Raw genomic sequence first — 20,617 nt, 5'->3', positions numbered from 1 at the left:
GAAATGCTGAAATTTATTGCCCTCCACGGCGCATGCGCAACGCTTCGTTAGCCGAGGCACAAATGCTGCCTGGAAGTGTATTTGTCAACCTTTTGCAGTGCACCCTGTACAGTGGTCTGTCCGTATGGCGGAAGTCTTTGTTAACGGCTACGTGAGAGGCGTCGACCATATTTGGCTGTCGGTTTTTTGTATTTTCTTTCGTTTTTTGCACTCATGCAATTAGAATGCACGCAAGCGAACATTCTTCTATCAACAACAGCAAATTGCCTTGGGGAGGATGATGTAATGCCGCCCATTATTAAAATGCTTGCCAGGTTCTCCTCCACCCAAGTCTAGAGTTCCACAAAACTACTGTTCTTCAGATTTTTATAATGGATAAGATACAACAGAGGATAGGCAACATGGGATACCTACATCATTTGAAAAATCCGTTTTTAACTTTGTTGCTGTAGAAGTAAGAACTTTTTACCGAATCAATTTGATTATATGACAAAATTTCATAGAATTCATAGAATAAATGTTTCGCTTTCGAAAAAAAAGAAATAAGAAAGCTATTTAATTCAACGAAATACTGGGGAATATAGGTAAGTCCCGAAAATAATTAAGTATAATAAAGTTTTATCCATAAATGTTTGCTATAATACTGTTCAAAAGCCCATAAAATAAATCAAAGTGCTTACAATTTTTTGAATAGTTCCTAATGTAACTATGTTTCTAAGCTGATTGAATAAAAATTATTTATTGTGCAAGTTATTAAACGTTGATGAGTCTTTAGAAAATGCAATTACATTTTTTTAAAATTCCTCCATCAATAACCGTATTCAATCAACACTAAGCCGAAAAGCCCCTCCCCCCTCGATCGACGGAATTCAGTTTATGATCAAATTAGCCAAGTTTCCAATCAATTATAAACCGATTTCACGCGCATCTCCGCCAGAGATGAGGCGACCAGCCAAGGTGACCCCGACGATTTTCGATTTGAATCCAGCGGGACGGACTTTCGAAATGGCCAGACATCGCCGGCGAGTTCAAGCTCAACCGGCACACAGATACAAAATTTTTAAACAGCCTCCAAAAACAAAATGCAAAGGTGAACAACTTTCGCGGGCCTCATGCTCATGGGAAATATGACGGAGTAGAAGCAAAAACACGAAAAGGCGTACAAGATATTAACCAGACAAGTTCGACCGATCGGTCGAGTCATGGGAAACCTACAAAAAAAAAAAAATGTGGAAAAAATCACCGAAAAAATACAGTAAAAACACCTGCTAATTTGGTGCATGGACTCAGATGCGATTCAGATTCGGATACAGGTTTACCGCCCCTTTTCGGGCATAATTTGTATGTTGTTTCGATTTATTAATGGGAACACTTGATTTATCCACCGATAGTCGCTTAACCCATTTCTCGATCTGGTTTGGCGGCTTTTCGTTTCGAGTCAAAACAAAGCGAAATCTTATTAAATCATGGGAAGCTACACAGATAAAAAACTCAAGGAACTTAAATAAATATCTGCATAGTGAATAATAAAACATCAAGTTGCAAGATTTAGTTTGAAAATATTTGAATGAAGGTTAAAAATATTGCTTACACATTTTATGTCAATGATATAAATTATATCATATTAAAAAGTTTAAATTCTTTAATTCGACCCTAATTCTTAAATTGAATATTTCCATATTTAAAGCATAAAATGTTTATATTGAAATAGAGTAAATTATATGTAAATTTAATATTAAATCTATGAATTTACCATGTTTTTTAGCAGTGTACGTGTGTGTGTGGTCTGTGGCTCTGCGTCAGGTGCAATCAAATGTTAAGAATGCACTGATCCGCATTCGATTCAAACTGATTTCCATTTCCCAGTGGCCCAGAAAGCCAGCCAGGGAAGTCCATTTAATTTCCAGCTGAGTGGAGCTGATTTTCCTCTAATGATTGCGCAATAGAAATCAAGAGTTTTACCGCCAAGAATGAGCATCTAGTGACCCACAACTGGTATTAGCTGGATGCTATACAAAACCTATAGAACTTGGAAATACCCTGAAGAAAAGACTTCAAAGAAGCGGTATATCTAATAGATATACCTTGGTTTTTTTTTGTTTGGTATTGGTATAGCTAACATGTCCATCGCTTCGAATGTCAGCTTATGACCATATTGGGATGATCAAATGGCAGCTGCACGACCATTGAACGCCATCGAAATCGAATGATTCAAGTGGTTGGTCAGTGGTTTTTATGTTCCCAACGCGAATGACTTTGGCTAATTTGGCTGCGCGATCTCGTGCCAGCCGAGTAATCATAATTTTCAGCTTCCTTATTGGCCAAGACAAGACAGACGCGGGGACATCGGGAAAGTGACACTCCTCCTTTCGCTTTCGGAGATCCAACATCGCTATAAACGTTTAATGGCCTCAATTAGCGACTCGTTCGCCGTGTATTGGCTGCCAAACGATGTGCGAGCTGGCCATTGATAGCTCCTCTTGTCTATGTGGACACGGTGGAAAAATATGATGGTACTTTAACTTTGAGCAACTTCTAGAAAATGCAATGCTTTTCTAGAAAAATATCAAGGTATTTTATGGGCTGTAACAAATAAAGCTTAATTTCTCTAAAAAGCATCATCAGGTATTAACTAAATATCTACACAAGTATGATAATTGTGAACATATGGCATTGGCTAGCATTTTGACTTACTGATTGGATTGAAATAGAAAAGTTATAGACACTTATGGTATGCTTAATATAAATACTATCATGAAATACAATTATGATATTTATGGTCATGTGATACCGGCATAAAGTTCGTCGAAAAGGTCCTGGCAAACTAATAAAAGGCTCTACAGAACAACATCATCAGACAAAGTTTTAGCTAGTGTCATATAACTATAGGATCATATAGAAGGTTTTAAAATGATATTAAAGGCATTCTTTAGTCCTTCAACTTACTTTCAGAAACAAAAGTAATCAAAACTAGTCCTTCAATTAACAGTGTCTTAAATCAAAATACCATTTATAATGCGAAGTTCCTAAAAATATAGGATGGCTAGTGATTTTTGCTTGTGCAGCTGCATCGGCATCCCTGTCCCTCCATTCAGGTTGTAACTTTTTCACAGCTGGTCAGTGGAATTCAGCGAAGATTACCGCATGATTATGCAACAGACGAGTATGAAATTCGTCTGGGCAGGCTCACAAAGATGTTGGGGTTGGGTCTCAGCACATACATATAAATATCTATAGCTGTCATGCACAATTTGCCAAGGGGGAGTTGGGTATACGTATCCAAGATGCAGGTGCACTCGATGCCATTCAATGCAGAACCAGTCCGATTCCAGACGGGGGAAACTGGATATAATTATGCTCATGTGACTGGATCTGGGCGAATAAATAGATGGCCCTGGACTGGGCGACTGTCACATGTAATCACCGGCCCACTGATCACGCTCTGATTTCCTAATTCCAGGCTCCATCCGCACATCGCTGCTCTCCGGCACGCAGTTCAACGTCACCTGGCATTTGGCCTATGCGCACAAGGTAAGACTGAATAGATCCATTGCAATGGGAGCAGATACGCCCCTTTTTTTTGGTGGGGGGGGGGTTCTTATCGCCAGGGGGCTAATTAGCCGAGAATCCATTCTCGAGCGATTGCCTCACATGCACGCAGTCAAAGTCAAACTCTGCGACTAGAGATTCCCATGTTTCTGGCTTGGCTGCACGACATCGTCGCTTCACAAGTTCTCAGTCATTGTTTTGGCATAACCTAACCATAATCATAATCATCATAATCGCTTCGTTTCCAGGGCGGTTTTCGGTTGCAACTACTGGATGCTCTTGATCGACCTGTCTTGGACCTAACGCCCCATGTGAATAATTCGGAGTTTGTGAGCACTGAAGTCACGTGAGTTTTAAGTTCCAAATTGATAAGGAAGATGGGTTATACTAAAATCAAAGAGTGTAGATTAATATTAGAATACATAAATATAGATCTATACTCATTGATTTTAGTTCATATAACCCATCTTCGGTAAAATTTTGGTTAGCTTTGTCAAATCGTAAAATTGTGTACAATGATGTTCTTAAAACCGCGAATTCTTTAGATTGTTACACAATGATACACAAAACCGCGAGTTCATAAAAGAAAACAAGGGAGAACGCTATAGTCGAGTACCTCGACTATCAGATACCCGTTACTCAGCTTAAGCGACCAAAGGGAAATGGAGATATGCAAGCAGCAAAGCGAGATTTAAATGCGCCACCTACCGGCGGAAGACAGATTTAAGCGTTGTGTGAGTTAGGGTAGGCGTGACAAATTTATTGTTCAATAGAATAAGTTAGCCGCGCACTTTGCTCTCTCTGAGCGCCGGCAGTGCTTTTCTCTTTGCCGCTAAGTTCGGCCGGCAACTATTTACATACACACACATACACGCGTAAAAACATTTCGCACTGTCTGGCTCTGACGTCATAGCTTTTTTTCTTGGGCGGTTTGTGGGCGTTAGAATGGGCGTAGAAAATTTTTTTTTGGGTCAATCGATAGGTATGGACAAGACTATTACATTTCAGTTAAAATTTTCTATCTAACATCAAAACTGTAGGAGCCACAGTTTTGGGCGGTTTGTGGGCGTTAGAGTGGGCGTGGCACTCTACTGAAACAAACTTGCGCTGCGTAAGAAGCTCAGGAATCTGCTCGCCAAATCTCAATAGCCTAGCTCTCATAGTTTCCGAGATCTCAGCGTTCATCCGGACAGACGGACAGACGGACAGACGGACAGACGGACAGACGGACAGACGGACAGACGGACAGACGGACATGGCTAGATCGACTCGGCTAGTGATCCTGATCAAGAATATATATACTTTATGGGGTCGGAAACGCTTCCTTCTGCCTGTTACATACTTTCCGACGAATCTAGTATACCCTTTTACTCTACGAGTAACGGGTATAAAAATTTAATTATGCAAACCAAGTATTCCGTATCATTGTAAACATAAGTTTTATAAAAACCGGGTATTCTTTAAAAGAATGCCTTTTGATTACGGAAGAATACAACAAACAGCGAATTCTTCAGAAAAAATAAATGTACTTTATTAATAGGTACGACTGAAATGTTGTGAAAATTTAATTCATTGTTCGTTAAGTTAAAACAAATTGATTTGACAACACTAGTCCTTCTTAAAGTTCATGATATCTTTACCATCTGTATTAAACACCTGTCTTATTTTTGTAGTGCCCAGTCCTACCAGGTGAAGATCCCTAACGACTTCGAGTGCTTCAACTGCACCCTTAGGCTGCTTCGCCAGGCGGATGAGTGGTCCACCAGCTATCGCTTCTGGTCCTGTGCCGATGTGGACATCAAGCTGCGCAAGGACTTCAAGGAGACCTGTTCCGGAAATGGCAAGTACTTCCCCTCGCGATGCAAGTGCGAAAAGAACTTCTATGGCCCGCAGTGCCAGTACAAGGACGAGTGCTCCGCGGACGCCGATTGCGGTGTCCAGGGCAAGTGCGTGGATCTGGGTGGCAGCTCGCTGCCCCGACAGCAGTGCTACTGCAACTTTGGATGGTTCGGAATTGGATGCAACAAGCGATCGCCCTACAAGACCACCAGCCTCGACCTCTCCTCGTACTCGAAGAAGGAACTGTCGCCCGACTACCACGTCTACTGGAGGCTGCTTGAGGAGCAGAAGGAGATAGAGATGGTTCTGAGGGTCAACAGCACATCCTGGGTGGGATTCGGATGGAGGCCGCGTGGTATGACACCGGAGTGCAAGAACTTCCCGTTGGTAAGGGACATTGGGGATCTGACCACGACGTTGGAAGCCTCTGCTCCGGAACCCAAGAGCGAACCAGAACCTAAAAGCGAACCGGAGCCCAAAAGCGAGCCGGAACCTAAGAGTGAACCGGAGCCCAAGAGCGAACCAGAGCCCAAGAGCGAACCTGAGCCCAAAAGCGAGCCAGAGCCCAAGAGCGAACCGGAACCTAGAAGCGAGCCAGAACCTAAGAGCGAACCGGAGCCCAGGAGCGAACCAGAGCCCAAAAGCGAACCGGAACCTAAGAGCGAACCAGAGCCCAAGAGCGAACCGGAGCCTACTAGTGAACCAGAACCTAAGAGTGAACCGGAGCCCAAGAGCGAACCGGAACCCAAGAGCGAACCGGAACCCAAGAGCGAACCAGAGCCCAAGAGCGAACCAGAACCTAAGAGCGAACCGGAGCCCACTAGCGAACCAGAACCTAAGAGCGCACCGGAGCCCCTTAGCGAACCAGAACCTAAAAGCGAACCGGAACCCACTACCGAACCGGAACCTAAGAGCGAACCGGAGCCCACTAGCGAACCGGAACCTAAGAGCGAACCAGAGCCCAAGAGCGAACCGGAACCCAAGAGCGAACCGGAACCCAAGAGCGAACCAGAGCCAAAGAGTGAACCGGAAACGCAGGGCGTCAAAACCAAAAGAGTTGCTGGGGACTTTGCCCAACAGCAGGGCGTCTCCTCCGTTTCCACTAGTGTTTCCTATCGCGTCAGCACCAAGGCGGATCGTCAGCGCCGTGAGGCAGGTGAGGATCGATTATCTTAGTCCCATCCAGTCATTTTTTTTATCCAATTCCTGTTAATTTTTCCACAGAGTCACCCAAATACCGACTCAATCCGTATACACCACGTCATGACTTCAACGGAATGGACTGCACGGACATCGTGATCGGAGCAGCTCGGGGATTGGCCAGCAGGGTGGGTGACTACTACAGCCGTGATAGATCCACGCCTCGCACCGATGAATTCTTTGGCGGCAAATCAAATCTGGCTTTGGGCACGGGCTTTGAGGAGAACGGTGTGACCACCATCATTTTCCGTAAGAAACTGGTGGCCAATGAGCCCACCGACCACACCCTGGATGATGCCCTCACCCATGTCATTTGGGCCAAGGGACAGGAGACACAGTCCTCAACAGTCAAGAACTTCTATCTGCCGGATGAGGTGAAATACCATGGCGGTCAAATGCAACGAGGCGTAACCCAAATCAATTTCTTTGGTAAGTAATCTTCAGGTGGCATTCATTTTATGCATCCTTTAAATATATTTTAATGTAAGACGCCTCACTAAACACTTATAAGATCAACAGTCTTAAAGGATATTGAGTTTGTTTTTAGAGTTGAAGATATTTTGAAATTGATCTTAAGTTACTTTTTGGAGATAAAGACAGCTTAAAATAGAATGTGAGTTTGTTTCTAGGGATGATAATATTCTGAAATGGAGAAGAAAGTGGACTTGATTTTTCGAGACAAACGAAGTTTAAGAATTTTTGTTTGAATATGTCAAAATCGAGAGAACCGTTTTCTTTGGGTGTATAATTACTTATAGCTGAACTTCCATAAGTCCAGCATCTTTAACTTAAGAGCTCTATAAATCGAACTTGTTTTTATAGAAATATAGTGTATAATACTGATAATATGGTGGCATTAGAATATCTTCAAAACAAGTAATCAGCATAATTTAACAACCTTTTTCCCTCACTATCTCTTATTTTAATAGAAAAAGAAAAGTCAGCGACAAGCACGGACCGCAATGACCTGGGCACCAATGTCCTGGACAACGATTGCTTTGGCCACTGGAAGTATCCCTCTAGCTGCTCTCCCCAGGAGCACACCTGCGAGTACTACGCCAGCTGGGAGACGGTCGGAAAGGGTGACGAGATGCGTTGGCACATCGAGACGTCGAACACGCAGACCTGGACGGGAATCGGCTTCAGCGATGACCAGAGGATGTCCCAGACGGATGCCATCATTGGCTGGGTGGACAGTCGCAGCGGAAGACCCTTCCTCATGGACACCTGGGTGCTGGGCTATGCACCGCCGAAGCTGGATGATCGCCAGGACATCTACAATGCCTCCGGACGCATCGAGAAGGGGGTGACCATACTGGAGTTCAACCGCAAGCGGGTCAGCAATGATGAACAGGATCTGTCCTTCACGGACGACCACTGCCTGTACCTGTTCTTCCCGGTCCTCGGAGGTGCCTTCAATGTGGTGAACAAGAAGATACGCAAGCACGAGCAAGTGCCTCCAATCTCTTCGCAACGTGTCTGCATCAAATCCTGCGGCAAGGGTAAGGGATCCAAAGAAGAAAGAAAGAAAGAAAGCTAAACTTATTTTTTTACCCTTTCTCGCAGAACTCGAGTCCGTTTTTGTGGGCACCAGCACTCCGGCGCCCAGCCGCCTGGTCTACGCAGTGGCCGTAAAGCTGATGAATCTGGGCGAATCCTATGAAGCTCCAAAACCGGGAACTGTAGAGTTCAACAATCTGGCTGCTACTATATCGGATTCATTCAATGGCATTCTCAGTTCTCAGACTGGGTATTATAAAACCGAGATTCTTGGATTTGAAAAGTAAGTGGACAAAAATAGTGGGGGGATCGAAAAAATATTTTACTTAAATAAAATAGGAACCCAAAACTTGAGTTATAGGATCCCGATTACAAGTTTGTGGGTGAATTCTCTGATAATCTACATTCAAGATTTTCTTTAAACGAGCTTTACATTTTTAAGCCAATATCATAATTGATTTTTTTGAATTTCCAATGGATTTATTGCATCTATACCTATAACCAATATTACATAAATTATAACTTTTACTTTTTATAAAAAATTCTAAAAAATAAATGAATTATTTTTAGGGAGGGCAGCACCATGGTGGCCAAGGTTCAGACCATGTTCGATAAGGGGGATGTTGAGAAGAAGCACGATTTGGAGACCAACGAGGTGGACAAAACCAGTGAGGCAGCAGCTCAGAAGAACGCCGATAAGATCCGATCGGCTCTGAAGGATCAGATAGCCACGGGACGAGTGGGTTCTCTGACGGTGGATCCCCAATATCTGGACTTTGAGGCTTTGGAATGTAAGAATTCGAAAATGTAATAAGTAATCCTGGGATATTCAATATTTTCCCTTCTTTTAGACAAAAGCACCTCTGAGCCCAATGCCAAGGAGACTCTACTCTCCTTCTTCGATCTTTCCGAGACTCGTTTATACATCGTCCTGGGCTTGATTGCAGCCCTGGTGCTTATCGCTTTAATCCAGGCATTCTGCACCATTTGGAAATCATCCCGAAAGAGCAAAAATACCAAGGTAGGTTCAGAGTTTGGAACCCGATTGATTGGGTCAGCATAAGCGCAGCAGACACAGAGAAGGCAGATCATATCTTTCAAAATATAGAAAGTAGGAACTAGTATTTTCTTTAATATTTATACCAAATTTGTTTATAACAAGTTCCCTAATCCATTGAATTCCCCTCTGTGTCAGCGAAGCTTCTGTCACTCCTTTCTTATTAATCTTTCCCCATTGTACCCGTGTCGTTCAAAGCTGGTTTACGTAATACCCGAAGAGTGGCGCATGTACCAACAGCGACAGCACCAGCGCTACTATCAGCCCTCTAGCGATCTATAAGACTCTATACTCTACAAATCAAATTCAGATCAGATCAGCTATACTCTAGAGTATAGACAATCCCACTGCCCGATCCACCTGAAAACCGAGCATCAGCTACAACTGCCTTAAGCGCATTTACGATATAATCCAAAATACCGAACCCATCTTATAGTTAGTTTAAGTACCGGAAACCTATTGACTATGTACTGTATCTGCATCTGCGTAGGTGCCGCGTTTATCAAAATTCTATAACTGAATGGGTAATTGAAAACTCTATATTTTCTGTTGTGGTATCTGTTGTGTATTAACCTTGTCACCTAACCTAAGAATTACAAAAAAAAAAACTCACTCTGGACGGTAATCTTTGAACTCTTTTCTCTCCCCTTCTTTTCTCTGACTGTCTCTTAACCTATTTCTGTGTTTCCAGTTCGTTCTAATATTCCACATCCATTCGAATTTCACGTAATTTGTGTGTGGTTTCTCCTGGCCAGTCAGCATTTGATATGTGCTACGTAAGACCCCAAAAATTCTGGAACCTTTGGAACCCCTCTTACTTAATCCTATCTTATACCACTAGCTGATTTTCCATCTTTATAAAACTTCACCGACTTTTAACATGACCTTTATTTTGGCCACATCCTACTGGTTTCATATAGATTTTAGATTCGGCTTAAGCGCAGGCACAAGGCACATTTGCAGAACAGTATATTATAAATATTATATTAAAGTAATGGTCCACCCTAAAAAATACCAAAATATACCCACACCAAATGCTGACTGGCTGAGCACCAAAAACCAAAAACCAAGGAAATCTCCATTTAATCATGCTAAAAACTCTCCTTGTGCTTCCAGGAGAAACTCATCAAGAACTCACCCTGGAAGGAGTTCGCCTCGAACACCAACTACGCCTTTGATCCCTATGGCGAGACGGAGGAGAAGAACATCAGCAGCAGCAATACGGCGGCCAAGGAGAAGGCCCGCCACCGCCATCAGTCGACCACGAGTAGCCAGCAGACGACGCTGCCCATGTCCCATTCCCCGACCAGCAAATCCCAGATGTACTACGAGAGTCCCAATGGCCAGGGAACCAAGAATGGAACCAACGGACGTGCCACTCAGGAGAGCAGCGTGGGAGGAGGTGCAAATGGAGGAGGTGGAGGTGGTGGAGCACCCTACTCCAGGAGTTCCTATGCGGAGCGAGCCTACTCCCTGCCCCGTCAGGCGCACCACTACCAGCAGAGCCCGGCCAGCATGCAGCCCTCGGGTTACTATACCCATGACAGGCGTGCCGCTCGCCAGGGCAGCCGGGACAGGGAGCGGGAGCGGGAGAGGGAGCGGGAGGAGGAGCGTCGCCATCGCCAGGATCGCGATCGGGACTCTGGCTACGATCGGTCGCGAGATGATCCGCGACAGAACGGAGGATCGGACACACCGGACTTCTACTTCATGCCCTCGCAACGCAAGTATTCCGGGGAGGTGGTTCGCGTCTACGTGGACTACAACAAGGATCCGAAGCACTAAAGCTCAAAACACATCTGTCTATTTAACGCTCGTTTTAAGTTCTACCATTCTGTACTCCGTCCCTCCGTTTGAAGTCCGTTTCAGGGCCACGCAGAGAAAAAATTATTTAGCTTGGGGTCAATCTGATATTTTCGGTTTTCAAGATCATCCTTTTAGGGCCAATTTCTTAATGTCGGGTTAACTTTTGTCACTGAGTTAAGCAGGTGATTATCATGTTGTAATGAATATCAAAATATCTTAACTAGAGGCAATGGTTTTGCTTGAACTACCTAGCTCTTTAAAGATTTTTACTTCATAATATTCACATTAAATTGTTAAAATGAAATGGTCTTACCGAGCAGTTTAAGTTCATGTTAATATTCACTGACAGATCCTTAACAAAACATTTAGAAATCGGCTCTAACTAGAAGCAATTGATTTGCTTGAACTACCTAGCTCTTTAAAGATTTGTACTTCATAATATTCACATTAAATTGTTAAAATGAAATGGTCTTACCGAGCAGTTTAAGTTCATGTTAATATTCACTGACAGAACCTTAACACAACATTGAGAAACCGACTCTTAAAGGTTATTTTTTATAACATCAACATGTTCTCAAACAATTCCAATATACAGAAATAAAATCATATATTCTTCGGTAGAGAAGAAAATGGTTTCCACGAATCGATAAGAAAAAATCAAATTGACCTCCATACAAGTCTTATCTGTGCCCTTTAGTTTCCTCTGAGCTCTCCTTAGTTTCGATTTTGCCATAACGCAGTTTCGCTGCAGCGGCGTTTCCAGGTGCGCAAGCTTTACCACAAAACGCACAATGCATGATTCCACAACTTAGTGAATTGTAAATATTTTGAATAGACATTAAAGCTCTTGCTACACGAAACAAAACAAAGCCACACACAAATCACACAGAATTATAAAGCAAACTTTGCGATTAGGTACGTGCATTCAGAATGTTTTCGCATTGTCTTATCTTAAATGTGCAAAGAAACATAGTCACTGTATTTAATCAAATTAAAGATACGCATTAAGTATACATAAATAAAGTTAAGTACATTAAAAAAAACCCAGACTTTAGTATATTTATTAGGGGGTCGTAAACCAGAATTATGCAGAAAAGTCACAATTTTTCTATTACCCAATAAACTGCAATAATTAAAAAGATCATAATGTTTATATTTTAAAGCTTCTAAGAAAGCAGCCGTATTATTAGTGTTCTTTTTTTAAATTTTAATGTTTTTTTTATGTTTAATGCTGAAAACACAACCGAGATGTTATTTAAAATTAATAAGACTTAGTTATATTTGCGAACCACTCTGTTTGCCCCATAACGTTTGTAAAAACGTTTATTCCATTAATTGAATAGCTGACAATACCGAGCAAAACGAACCGTTCCTTTCCGAAATGCATAATACTTATTCCCAATATGTCGCCAGGATATCCGTAACTGGCACTTATTCCGCGAGGAGTTTCCACACAAAATTGATTATCTCCGATTTGCCTCTGGATTCTGATTCTACAATCGTGGGGATGAACAACGTCGACGTTAAACTGATAAATTCTATGTCCTCCATAGGCTGGCACATAGTCGAATACAATAAAAGGTTGGGTGTAAATGGCCGCCTGCTGGTCCCTTAAATTCGCAAGCATACAGATCGGTTTCACTCCATCTGCCAAATAGGAATTCTATGGTCAAGACTATGCAATTATGAAAACAAATGATTTTACCTGGGCCCGTTACCCTTCGATCTAGTTTTAGCAAAGCAATTCCATTGATGGCCTTAAAAAACACTGGGTTCTTAAAGATTCCTGTCACTCTGTATGCTTCATGCGTTCCCCTCACACCAACTTGCCTATGGAATATTGTTAGCTCTTAGTTAATTAACTAACATATAACGATTACCGACTACTTACAAGGAATAAACATTTACTGGCCACTCCCAGGCATTTGTTAAGACAAATTCTGAAATTATAGTGTTAGCAAGTGTTTTTTTACATATCAGTGGGATCTAAATAATTATAACTTGAGGTTTAAATATTGCTTTTGTTAAATCTGATACTGATAACTGATACTCGACACGAACTGAACTGGTGGTTAGCTTACAGATTTTAACCTCAAGTTAACTTGATATAAATACAAGGAAATAACCCATACTAACGGTCAGTGATCATCACGCCCAGGGCCACAAAATTAGGTCCATAAATGTCTGCCTGTAAATTCGATGCTATGGAATTTCCACCGCAGTCTCCGTACAGCCACTTGTCTTGGGGCTGTAGGGGGATTTCAGTGGACGTATCCGGAGTGTCATACTTCTTAATGGTAGCCTCAATCCAGTCGGCATAGCTTGTCACATCGGTATAAACTCCAATTCCATTACAACCCGGTTGTCCAAAGCTCACGATCCCGAACTGAGCCTCACGATAACGGTAAGTGTTGATCAATGGACCACCTGAATCGCCCGAGCAGGTGTCTCCGGATACGGAGCCAGCACATAACTGCTTGGAAAAGACGTTCACACCCAGAACACGTTCACACATTTCTCGATGTAAATTGTTAACGGAGATGGTTTGAAGTATATCGCTATCCTGGCCGTTAGGTTTTGTTAGTCCCCAGCCAAGGGCTCTGAACGCGGCCATTCTGTCCACTTCGAATCGAACATTTTTATCCACAACTATGCAAATTGGATGAATGCCATCTGCAAGATTAGGAATTATAGTTAACTTCTCTCGAGAGGCCAATCCATTTACATACAATCGTAGACCACGCTGCTGTCCAACTTTAGCAGGCCTATATCATTTCCCTCTTCAGGATATCCATGGAACAACCGATGGCTTATTGCTGTTACGACATTTTTTTGGACTCTTGGATCACTTTTGTTGTATGCTCCCAACCTCACATATCTAATCCCGAAACAAATAGTATTCAGCATTCATTAAAATAATATGTATAGTACTTACAGTCTAACTTGACGATATATGCAATGGCCAGCAGTTAGCACAAAGCCTGAAAAAACAATTCTATATAAGGAACAAATTTTGTTTTTTATGAAAATACGTACGTTTGTGTATCAGCGTGCCACCACAAAGAAATACATTACTTGAATTATATACGGCTGCCATCCAGGCAGAGTGTTGAAGAGTGGCATTTTCGCCGTTGACGACTTTCGGTAGAATTATGTTTCCACACGGCTCCTCCAGAAACTGAGAGGACCCTAGGCGGCCTAGGAACCAAGCGAGCAAAAGAACGCTAGCTATATGTGACTGCATCTTACGGCAAGATTGAATGAAATAAATCCCACATTGGCGATTTCCGCAAGGGAGAGCACAAGTCACTCATTTTATGGAGGGGCTTATCATTTGCAACAAAAACATGCTGATGGGTTTAATCAACAAGTTTTCAATAAGATAACACAGGAATTTTTGGGAATTTTCAGATTTTAATAATGCTAAACCTCTAAAACTGAACAAACAAAGTTACTTAAACTGGACTCAACGATAATTCATAAAGCTCGATCTGCAATGAAAAAGTTATTTATCGCTTAATGCTATATGAAGTGAAAATAAAAATGCTGCATTGACTCACCCTCCGAAGGCTGGTTTCTGGGTATTGGAATTTCCGGTCTGGGCCAGATTTCCGAAGGAGAGGCCAGATTCCTGGCCACCCAGTGTTTCAAAGATATTTCCCTGGGCCGGCTTGGGTGCAGCACCGAACGCTGGAGGTGAGGCCACAGGGGTGGCCGCGCCGAATCCACCAAATCCCTTGGGACTGCCAAAGGTGGCTCCTCCCCCAAAGGTGGGACTCGCTCCGAAGGCCGGCGATCCAAAAACTGGCTTGGCTCCAAATCCGCCTGGTGCCGGCTGTTGCTGCGGCGTTTGAGGTGACCCAAAGCCCGACTGGGCCACTGATCCACCTCCGCCCTGGGCAAATCCACCTCCAAATGCACCCTGAGCTGGCGCTGTCTGCGAGAAGGAACCAAATCCGCCGGAGCTGCTGCCACCACCAAAGATCGAGCCGCCAGAGACAGGCGAAGCTGTAGCTGGAGCAGGGGATCCAAAGATTGAACTTCCCCCGCCCCCAAAGGCAGAGGCTTGCGGAGTGCCCACTGGATTGGAGAATATGTTTCCACCTGCTGTCGGTGAAGCTGCCGCTGGCTGACCAAACACACTTTGGCCAAAGATTGAGGTACCTCCAGCAGCTGGGGCACCGACAGGACTCTGCGGATTGCTTCCCCCGAAAATAGAGCCCGATCCAAATGGTGAATTGGTTCCACCGCCGAAAATAGATCCTCCGCCTTCGGCTGCAGGCGCTGGTTGTCCAAATACATTTGGCTTGGCAGCTTGGCCAAAGATGTTTCCGCCAGAGGCTGGTGCTGCAGTTGGGGGACTACCGAAAGGCGACGGGTTGCTAATGGCAGCCGACGCAAAGAGACCCGTGGGAGGGGCAGCTGGTGCTGCCGCAGCCGTGGGATTCGGAGGAGCAGCTCCAAAAACACTGGTCTCCGGCTTAGGTATGCTGCCGAAAATGTTTCCACTCGGAGCTGTAGTCTTTGCAGCCGTTTGGAAGGGGCTGACCACTGGAGCCGCTGTCGATGCTGTTGCTGCAAAGCCGCCTCCGAACACTGAGGTCGACGAGTTACTGGTTGTGGATGCGGTGGAGCTGGTGGCAACCAAGGGAGCAGCAGCAGCAGCAGTAGTAGTTGGCGAAACTCCTGCGCTCAGGCTGCTAAAGGCGTTAGAGAAGGAGAAGGCGCTGCCAGGAACAGCGCTGCTGGATGCTGCTGTTGCGCTAGTTGTGGCTGGTGTCGCTGCCGGGGGAATTGCTGCTGGACTAGCTGCAGCAGTCGTGGTCACACTTGCAGCTGGTGCTGCCGTTGTTGTGATGGGATCCGTTTTGACTGCGGTCTCCATAACGGTTGTAGCAGCTGCTGTAGTCGTTGCAGATTGAGTGATGCTGCCAAATAGTCCCTTCGCGGTATCCCCAGCTCCTCCGCCAAACGAAAAGCTGCCAGAGTCCGAACCACTGTTGAGACCTCCAAAAATTTTGGCTGGTTTGGTCGAATCTAAAACAAAAAAAAACAATATGTTAAAAAGTTAAAAATAAAAGTTAAAGTATGAGTTTAAAAAAAAAATAAAACAAGACATGTAACTTATGTATTTATGAAGTTGAAAATAAGAGTTTACCTGATGGAGTGTTTGGCTTGCAAATGTTCACAGAGCCGAAAAGACCGCCAGTGGGATCTGAGTTGGTGGTCCCTCCGCTTGCCGTGCTTACAGGAGCATTAGTTGAAGTGGTGGATGCAATTACAGGCGTTGGTTTGCTGGTGGTCGAGGTGGTGCTGCTAGTCACGGTGGCTTCACTGGGTGTTGGTTTGGCCACAGCTGCCGAGAACAAGCCAAAGGGAGCAGGTGAAGCGGATGTGGCTGCTGCTGTGGCTGTGGTGCTAGGAGCTTCCGATGTCGGAACGGCAGGGGCGGTTCCGCCGAAGCCAAGGGATGATCCCAATCCACCAAAGCTGAACGGAGAGCTAGAAGCACTTCCCACAGCTCCACCTGTGCCTGTAAAGCCTCCAAAGCCAAAGGATTTGTTAGCAGTGTCTGCCTTTGGTGTTTGTGGCGCTACTTTTGCTGCTTCCGGACCAGCTTTAACTGGCTTGATTTCAAGTCCTGGTTTTTGTTCCTTAGGCTTAGCTGGCTCTGGAGCAGACTGTTCTCTTTCAATCACTGGTTTCGGTACTGGAGCCGATTCCACCGATGGCGATCCTCCGCCGAATGAGAGCGCCGACTTGGCACCGCCACCACCGAAACTGAAGCTGGAACTACCGCTACTCAGACCGCCGAAAATGGACAGACCTGGTTTAGCAGCCTCGCCAGGAGTCACAGTATTTGTCGTAGAAGTCACAGTGGAGGTCTTCACAAACGGGCTGCTCTGGCTGAAGGAGAATGGTGTCGACACAGGGGTCGCCACAGGAAGAGGTTTTTCCACAGCCACCGGTTTAGATGGCATCGGTTTTGGCAGCTGAGGAGTCACCGTCGGCAGATTCTGAGCTGTGGGAGCAGCCGATGGTGCAGGAGGTGGAGCCACTGCTGCTTGGGTGTACTTGTTGGCCATTGCTGGCTTGGCGGCCGCCTTTTTAATCAGCTCCGCCCTGCGCTTGGTTTCCAAAATAACCTCAGACTTGAGTCCTACGCGATCCGGTCGCTGGGGACAAATAATATTGATCTTCTGCAGCTGGACAACCTTTCGGATCTTCTGCAGCCTCTGATGCGTGAGTTTGGCTGCATTGGAGTCCACAACCTGGCTAAGACTCATCGAGAGAATGGAGTCAGCCAGTGTTTCCACTCTACAGGAGAAATTAATGGTTATATTTAAATCAGAGAGATGAAAACTCCTACTCACGCTTCGTTGGTCCGGGTGCGACTGTTTTCCTGGTCGAGAAGGGCGGCCTGAAGCAATCCGCGCTCCTTGAGCTTGGCTTTGAGGTTGTTCTGCAGGATGCGCTGGTCAGAAGCGAGGTTTTGCAGTCTGGTCAGTCGCTGGTAGATGCCCTCCAAGCAAGGCATGTGCATGCGAGACTTGGAGTTGCGACGCACCACATCCTGGAACTGCTCCCACTGCACATCGACATGCTGCTGGGCGAGACGCAGCTGAGCCTCATTGGCGGCCACGTAGCTCTGCAGGCGAGCCAGCATTCGGCGGCCAGCGGGATCGCAGGAGCTTGAGTTCATCAGACGAGTGATACTGAAATTAAAGAGGGCTATAAATTGTGCTTCTATATAGTACGTATAAGAGTATGCCACGCACTCTGGTTTCCTGTAAATTTCTAGCTTGCCACGGCACTCGGCTACGATGGCATAGGCCTCATTCAGACCCTGCCGCAATCCCTGCACATCCAACTCAAACTCCACATCCTTGGCTTGTTCGTTTAGCTCCTGGAGGTCATCCAAGCGTTTGGCAAATACCCTCAGAGTTGATGGGGCTGCAATCTGCGGAATTCAGACCAAACGTTTAAAACAGAAACAAACAGAATATAATGTTTACTTACGCCTTTGAGCAGCTCGCTGGTCTGATCCTTCTGCTTTTGAATATCCTGGCTAAAGGCATCGATTTGCAGGGCAATCATATCCTTGATAATAGGCTCCGTATCATCTGGCTTAAGGGTGCTCTCTACACTTGGAGGAGCAGCCGGTGGTGCTGCCTTCGAGGCCACCGGTGTGAATGTTGGAGGAACAGTGTAAAGTGGTTTGTTTACAGCAGCTGGAGCAGCTGCAGGAGCAGCGGTTTCTGGAGCTGCTACGCGGGGCGCCACAGTAGTACCTGCTGGTTTGTTTGTTGCCATTCCGCCAAAGGCATTCGTTCCGGGTGCGGAGAACATTGAACCCATTGCGGCAGTCGTTGCTGGCGCTCCAAATCCACTAAATGCAGTGGATGGCTTGGCTGGAGCGGTAGTTGGAGCTCCAAACGAAGGAGGAGCAGCGTCAAAGGACAGCTGCGGAGCAGGAGGTTTGGCTGCAGCTGCTCCAAAGCCTGAGAATAGCGATGGAGGCTTATCTTTCGAGGGAGCCGGCGTTGAAGTAACCGTATTCGATGTGAAGGCGAACGATATGTCAGAGGGAGCAGACACCGCAGGAGTTTTGGGCGGCGGACTGGCCGCCACAGTCGGCTGCTCCTCCTCCTCATTGGGAAGCAGCGTGTTCAGCGGCCTGAACTGTCCCGAAGTATCTGCCACTGGTGGAGGTGGCGAGCAAACAGACACCGCTGTCGGCAGCAAGTTCAGGAAATTGAAGGAGAGCAAAGTTCCATCCGAACCCAAAACGTGCACCATGGGCATGGTCTGCAGCTTTTGCTCATTAATGGTAAGCTGGTGCGTGGAGGATGTATCGTAGGCAAAGCCCAGAGGGAAGGTCTCCTCCTGATTGCTCTCATTTAAAGGCAGCTCAATGCGCGCCTCATCCAGCAAAGTGAACTGGTGCCAGGTGGGTGTATCCCCGGCCTCCAAGGTGCCCATGACGCCCACCTCCACGCCATTGGCCGAGACTACGAGCAGCAGATTCCACGGTGCCACATGGCTGAAGATGAACTGATGATTCCGCGGACCATTCAGGCTGTAGCAGATGTCGTAGTAGTTGATGTAGCTGGGTGCCCCGGCCTTCGGGGCGTTGAGAATGTACAGCGAGGGATTGCAGTCCTCGCCGTGCTGCAGAAAGATCACCGCAAACTGGAACGTCGACAGCCACTGGATGGCGATGGTGTCGAAGGGGGCGTCATGGATGTTCGGTGGACACAACAGCGTCTTGGCGGGCGTCAGATCCGGCTTGAACTGCTGCACCTTGCCGGCGGGAAAGCCGAGAACGATCTGTTTACCCTTCGGCGACCAACAGCCGCACTTCACCTGCTGGCTCTTGTCCAGCGAATGCATTTCAAAGTTGCCGGCCTCTTTGAGAGCATACATGCCAAGTGCTCCGTTGCTCAGAACGACGGCCAGGCTGTTGGGCAGCACGGGATTCCAGAGCAGCTGGACGGCGTGCACGTGGTCCTCGGCCGCCAGGCGGATGTTGTAAACGGGTCGAATGTCCGGGGTCATGAAGGATTGCACTGAATAGATGCTGAGCAGGCTGGTGCCGTTCTGGGTGTGGTTCACGGCCAGCAGATTGCCATCGGAGCTGCAGGCGATGTAGTTGGGAACACTGGGCAGTGGCACCAGTCGCGCCTGTGGCTGCTGTCCCGTGCTCTTGGCATTGGCCAGATCCTTGGCGATGATCACTGCAAGGGGATGGGAATTAGGTTTAATATGTACATAGATGGACTCCTAGATTACCCTTCAGTTCCGGCTGGCTGGGATTCCCCGCAAATAGCAATCCCCGGCTGCTGGAGATCGCCAGCAATTTCACATTGCTGCGGGGGTCGCCGCATTTTTTGAACGCCACGAATTTGTCGTGCAATTTAAATTGAAAATCCTGTGACGAAACCATTGTAACTTTTGAAATATGATTCACATGTTACTTTGCTCACCTGTGTGTCCCTGCAGGCGGGTGCGTTTTGCGCCATTTTCGTCGGTTTTCGTTATAATTTTGCCTATTTCGAGCAGTTAGTTAAAATTTCAATTTGAGCCGTGGTATGGCTGCAAGTCAAGAACGGTGAAAATGCGGGCAAACAAAAAGCGCGCCACGGGGCATACGGTCACTCTAGGGAAACTCACCACGCAACAAATTCACCTCACCACAAAATTAAAATACTAGAATTATGACAAGCTTTATAAAAACACCTGTTAAATATGCTATTTTGTGGGTTTTTAGTTTAAAAGTACATTATAGAAATAAATCCAAATAAGTTTTGCCAATAAATTGAAGTATATAAGAGTTGTTCCTAAAAGATGGAAAACTATATATACAAGATTTCTTATTGCTTTTGTCATGTCCTGCTTTTCGCGCGGTGTAGTTGCCGGCTAGTCATCGAATGTCCCAGGGAGAGGAACAACCCAAATGTTATCCACGCAGCAGACACAACAAAAACAAAACAGAATTTAAAATTTGGAAAACGGCTACACGGCTATAATAGTAGTCCTTGGAGTCCCTCCCAACCATGAGTGCATCCTTAAGCATCCCTCGGACACATCTCCCAACTCTGTGTTGTGGGTCGTACTACATCGCCTAAGTCATCTTATCCCAACACGAATCTCTACTCAGACGAA

At 45.6% G+C, this 20,617-nt stretch overlaps 3 protein-coding genes across 4 annotated transcripts in view; 1 reads left to right on the top strand and 2 right to left on the bottom strand.

The window, feature by feature from the left end:
- LOC119551783 overlaps window positions 1–11,994 on the top strand; it is a 28,102-nt gene extending 16,108 nt beyond the window's left edge. The window contains exons 3-12 of one of the 2 annotated variants that reach the window (XR_005219552.1): window positions 3,461–3,531; window positions 3,798–3,895; window positions 5,223–6,544; window positions 6,613–7,017; window positions 7,518–8,090; window positions 8,155–8,371; window positions 8,659–8,879; window positions 8,940–9,109; window positions 9,344–9,669; window positions 10,262–10,399. Coding sequence is in view for 1 of the 2 variants with exons in the window: in XM_037861311.1 (XP_037717239.1) it covers window positions 3,461–3,531; window positions 3,798–3,895; window positions 5,223–6,544; window positions 6,613–7,017; window positions 7,518–8,090; window positions 8,155–8,371; window positions 8,659–8,879; window positions 8,940–9,109; window positions 10,262–10,930 (3,746 nt within the window). In the remaining variant the exon portion in view is untranslated. Of the gene's footprint in view, window positions 1–3,460; window positions 3,532–3,797; window positions 3,896–5,222; window positions 6,545–6,612; window positions 7,018–7,517; window positions 8,091–8,154; window positions 8,372–8,658; window positions 8,880–8,939; window positions 9,110–9,343; window positions 9,670–10,261 lie in introns of both variants that reach the window. The other variant, XM_037861311.1, reaches the window with a different exon arrangement.
- A 61-nt stretch (window positions 11,995–12,055) lies between these two features.
- LOC119551786 lies at window positions 12,056–14,309 on the bottom strand. The gene is made up of 7 exons (XM_037861330.1): window positions 13,988–14,309; window positions 13,887–13,932; window positions 13,681–13,829; window positions 13,088–13,624; window positions 12,843–12,891; window positions 12,657–12,781; window positions 12,056–12,598 (listed from the first exon to the last, which is right to left on the bottom strand). Exons 1-7 carry the CDS (start codon window positions 14,193–14,195, stop codon window positions 12,213–12,215), a joined length of 1,500 nt encoding a protein of 499 aa, XP_037717258.1. The 5' UTR covers window positions 14,196–14,309; the 3' UTR covers window positions 12,056–12,212.
- A 36-nt stretch (window positions 14,310–14,345) lies between these two features.
- On the bottom strand, window positions 14,346–20,074 carry LOC119551782 (nuclear pore complex protein Nup214). The gene is made up of 8 exons (XM_037861310.1): window positions 19,939–20,074; window positions 19,745–19,883; window positions 17,972–19,689; window positions 17,731–17,912; window positions 17,326–17,667; window positions 16,110–17,269; window positions 14,512–15,988; window positions 14,346–14,442 (listed from the first exon to the last, which is right to left on the bottom strand). The coding sequence occupies exons 1-8, from the start codon at window positions 19,972–19,974 to the stop codon at window positions 14,418–14,420; spliced, it is 5,079 nt and encodes a 1,692-aa protein (XP_037717238.1). The 5' UTR covers window positions 19,975–20,074; the 3' UTR covers window positions 14,346–14,417.
- Window positions 20,075–20,617: the final 543 nt, after the last annotated feature.

Source organism: Drosophila subpulchrella, chromosome 2R, assembly GCF_014743375.2.
Source record: "Drosophila subpulchrella strain 33 F10 #4 breed RU33 chromosome 2R, RU_Dsub_v1.1 Primary Assembly, whole genome shotgun sequence".
Classification (NCBI taxonomy): domain Eukaryota; kingdom Metazoa; phylum Arthropoda; class Insecta; order Diptera; family Drosophilidae; genus Drosophila; species Drosophila subpulchrella.
Note: the sequence above shows the minus strand (reverse complement) of the source record. Positions and strands in the feature narration are given on the sequence as shown.

Coding starts and splice junctions, on each gene's coding strand:
- LOC119551786 (XM_037861330.1), bottom strand. CDS start 14,195: ATGCAGTCACATATAGCTAGCGTTCTTTTGCTCGCTTGGTTCCTAGGC. Junction 13,830..13,886: donor ATATATCGTCAAGTTAGACT/GTAAGTACTATA, acceptor TTTCGGGATTAG/ATATGTGAGGTTGGGAGCAT. Junction 12,892..13,087: donor GGGCGTGATGATCACTGACC/GTTAGTATGGGT, acceptor CTATAATTTCAG/AATTTGTCTTAACAAATGCC.
- LOC119551782 (XM_037861310.1), bottom strand. CDS start 19,974: ATGGCGCAAAACGCACCCGCCTGCAGGGACACACAG. Junction 19,884..19,938: donor CCGCCTGCAGGGACACACAG/GTGAGCAAAGTA, acceptor GTTTCGTCACAG/GATTTTCAATTTAAATTGCA. Junction 19,690..19,744: donor CAGCCAGCCGGAACTGAAGG/GTAATCTAGGAG, acceptor ATCCCCTTGCAG/TGATCATCGCCAAGGATCTG.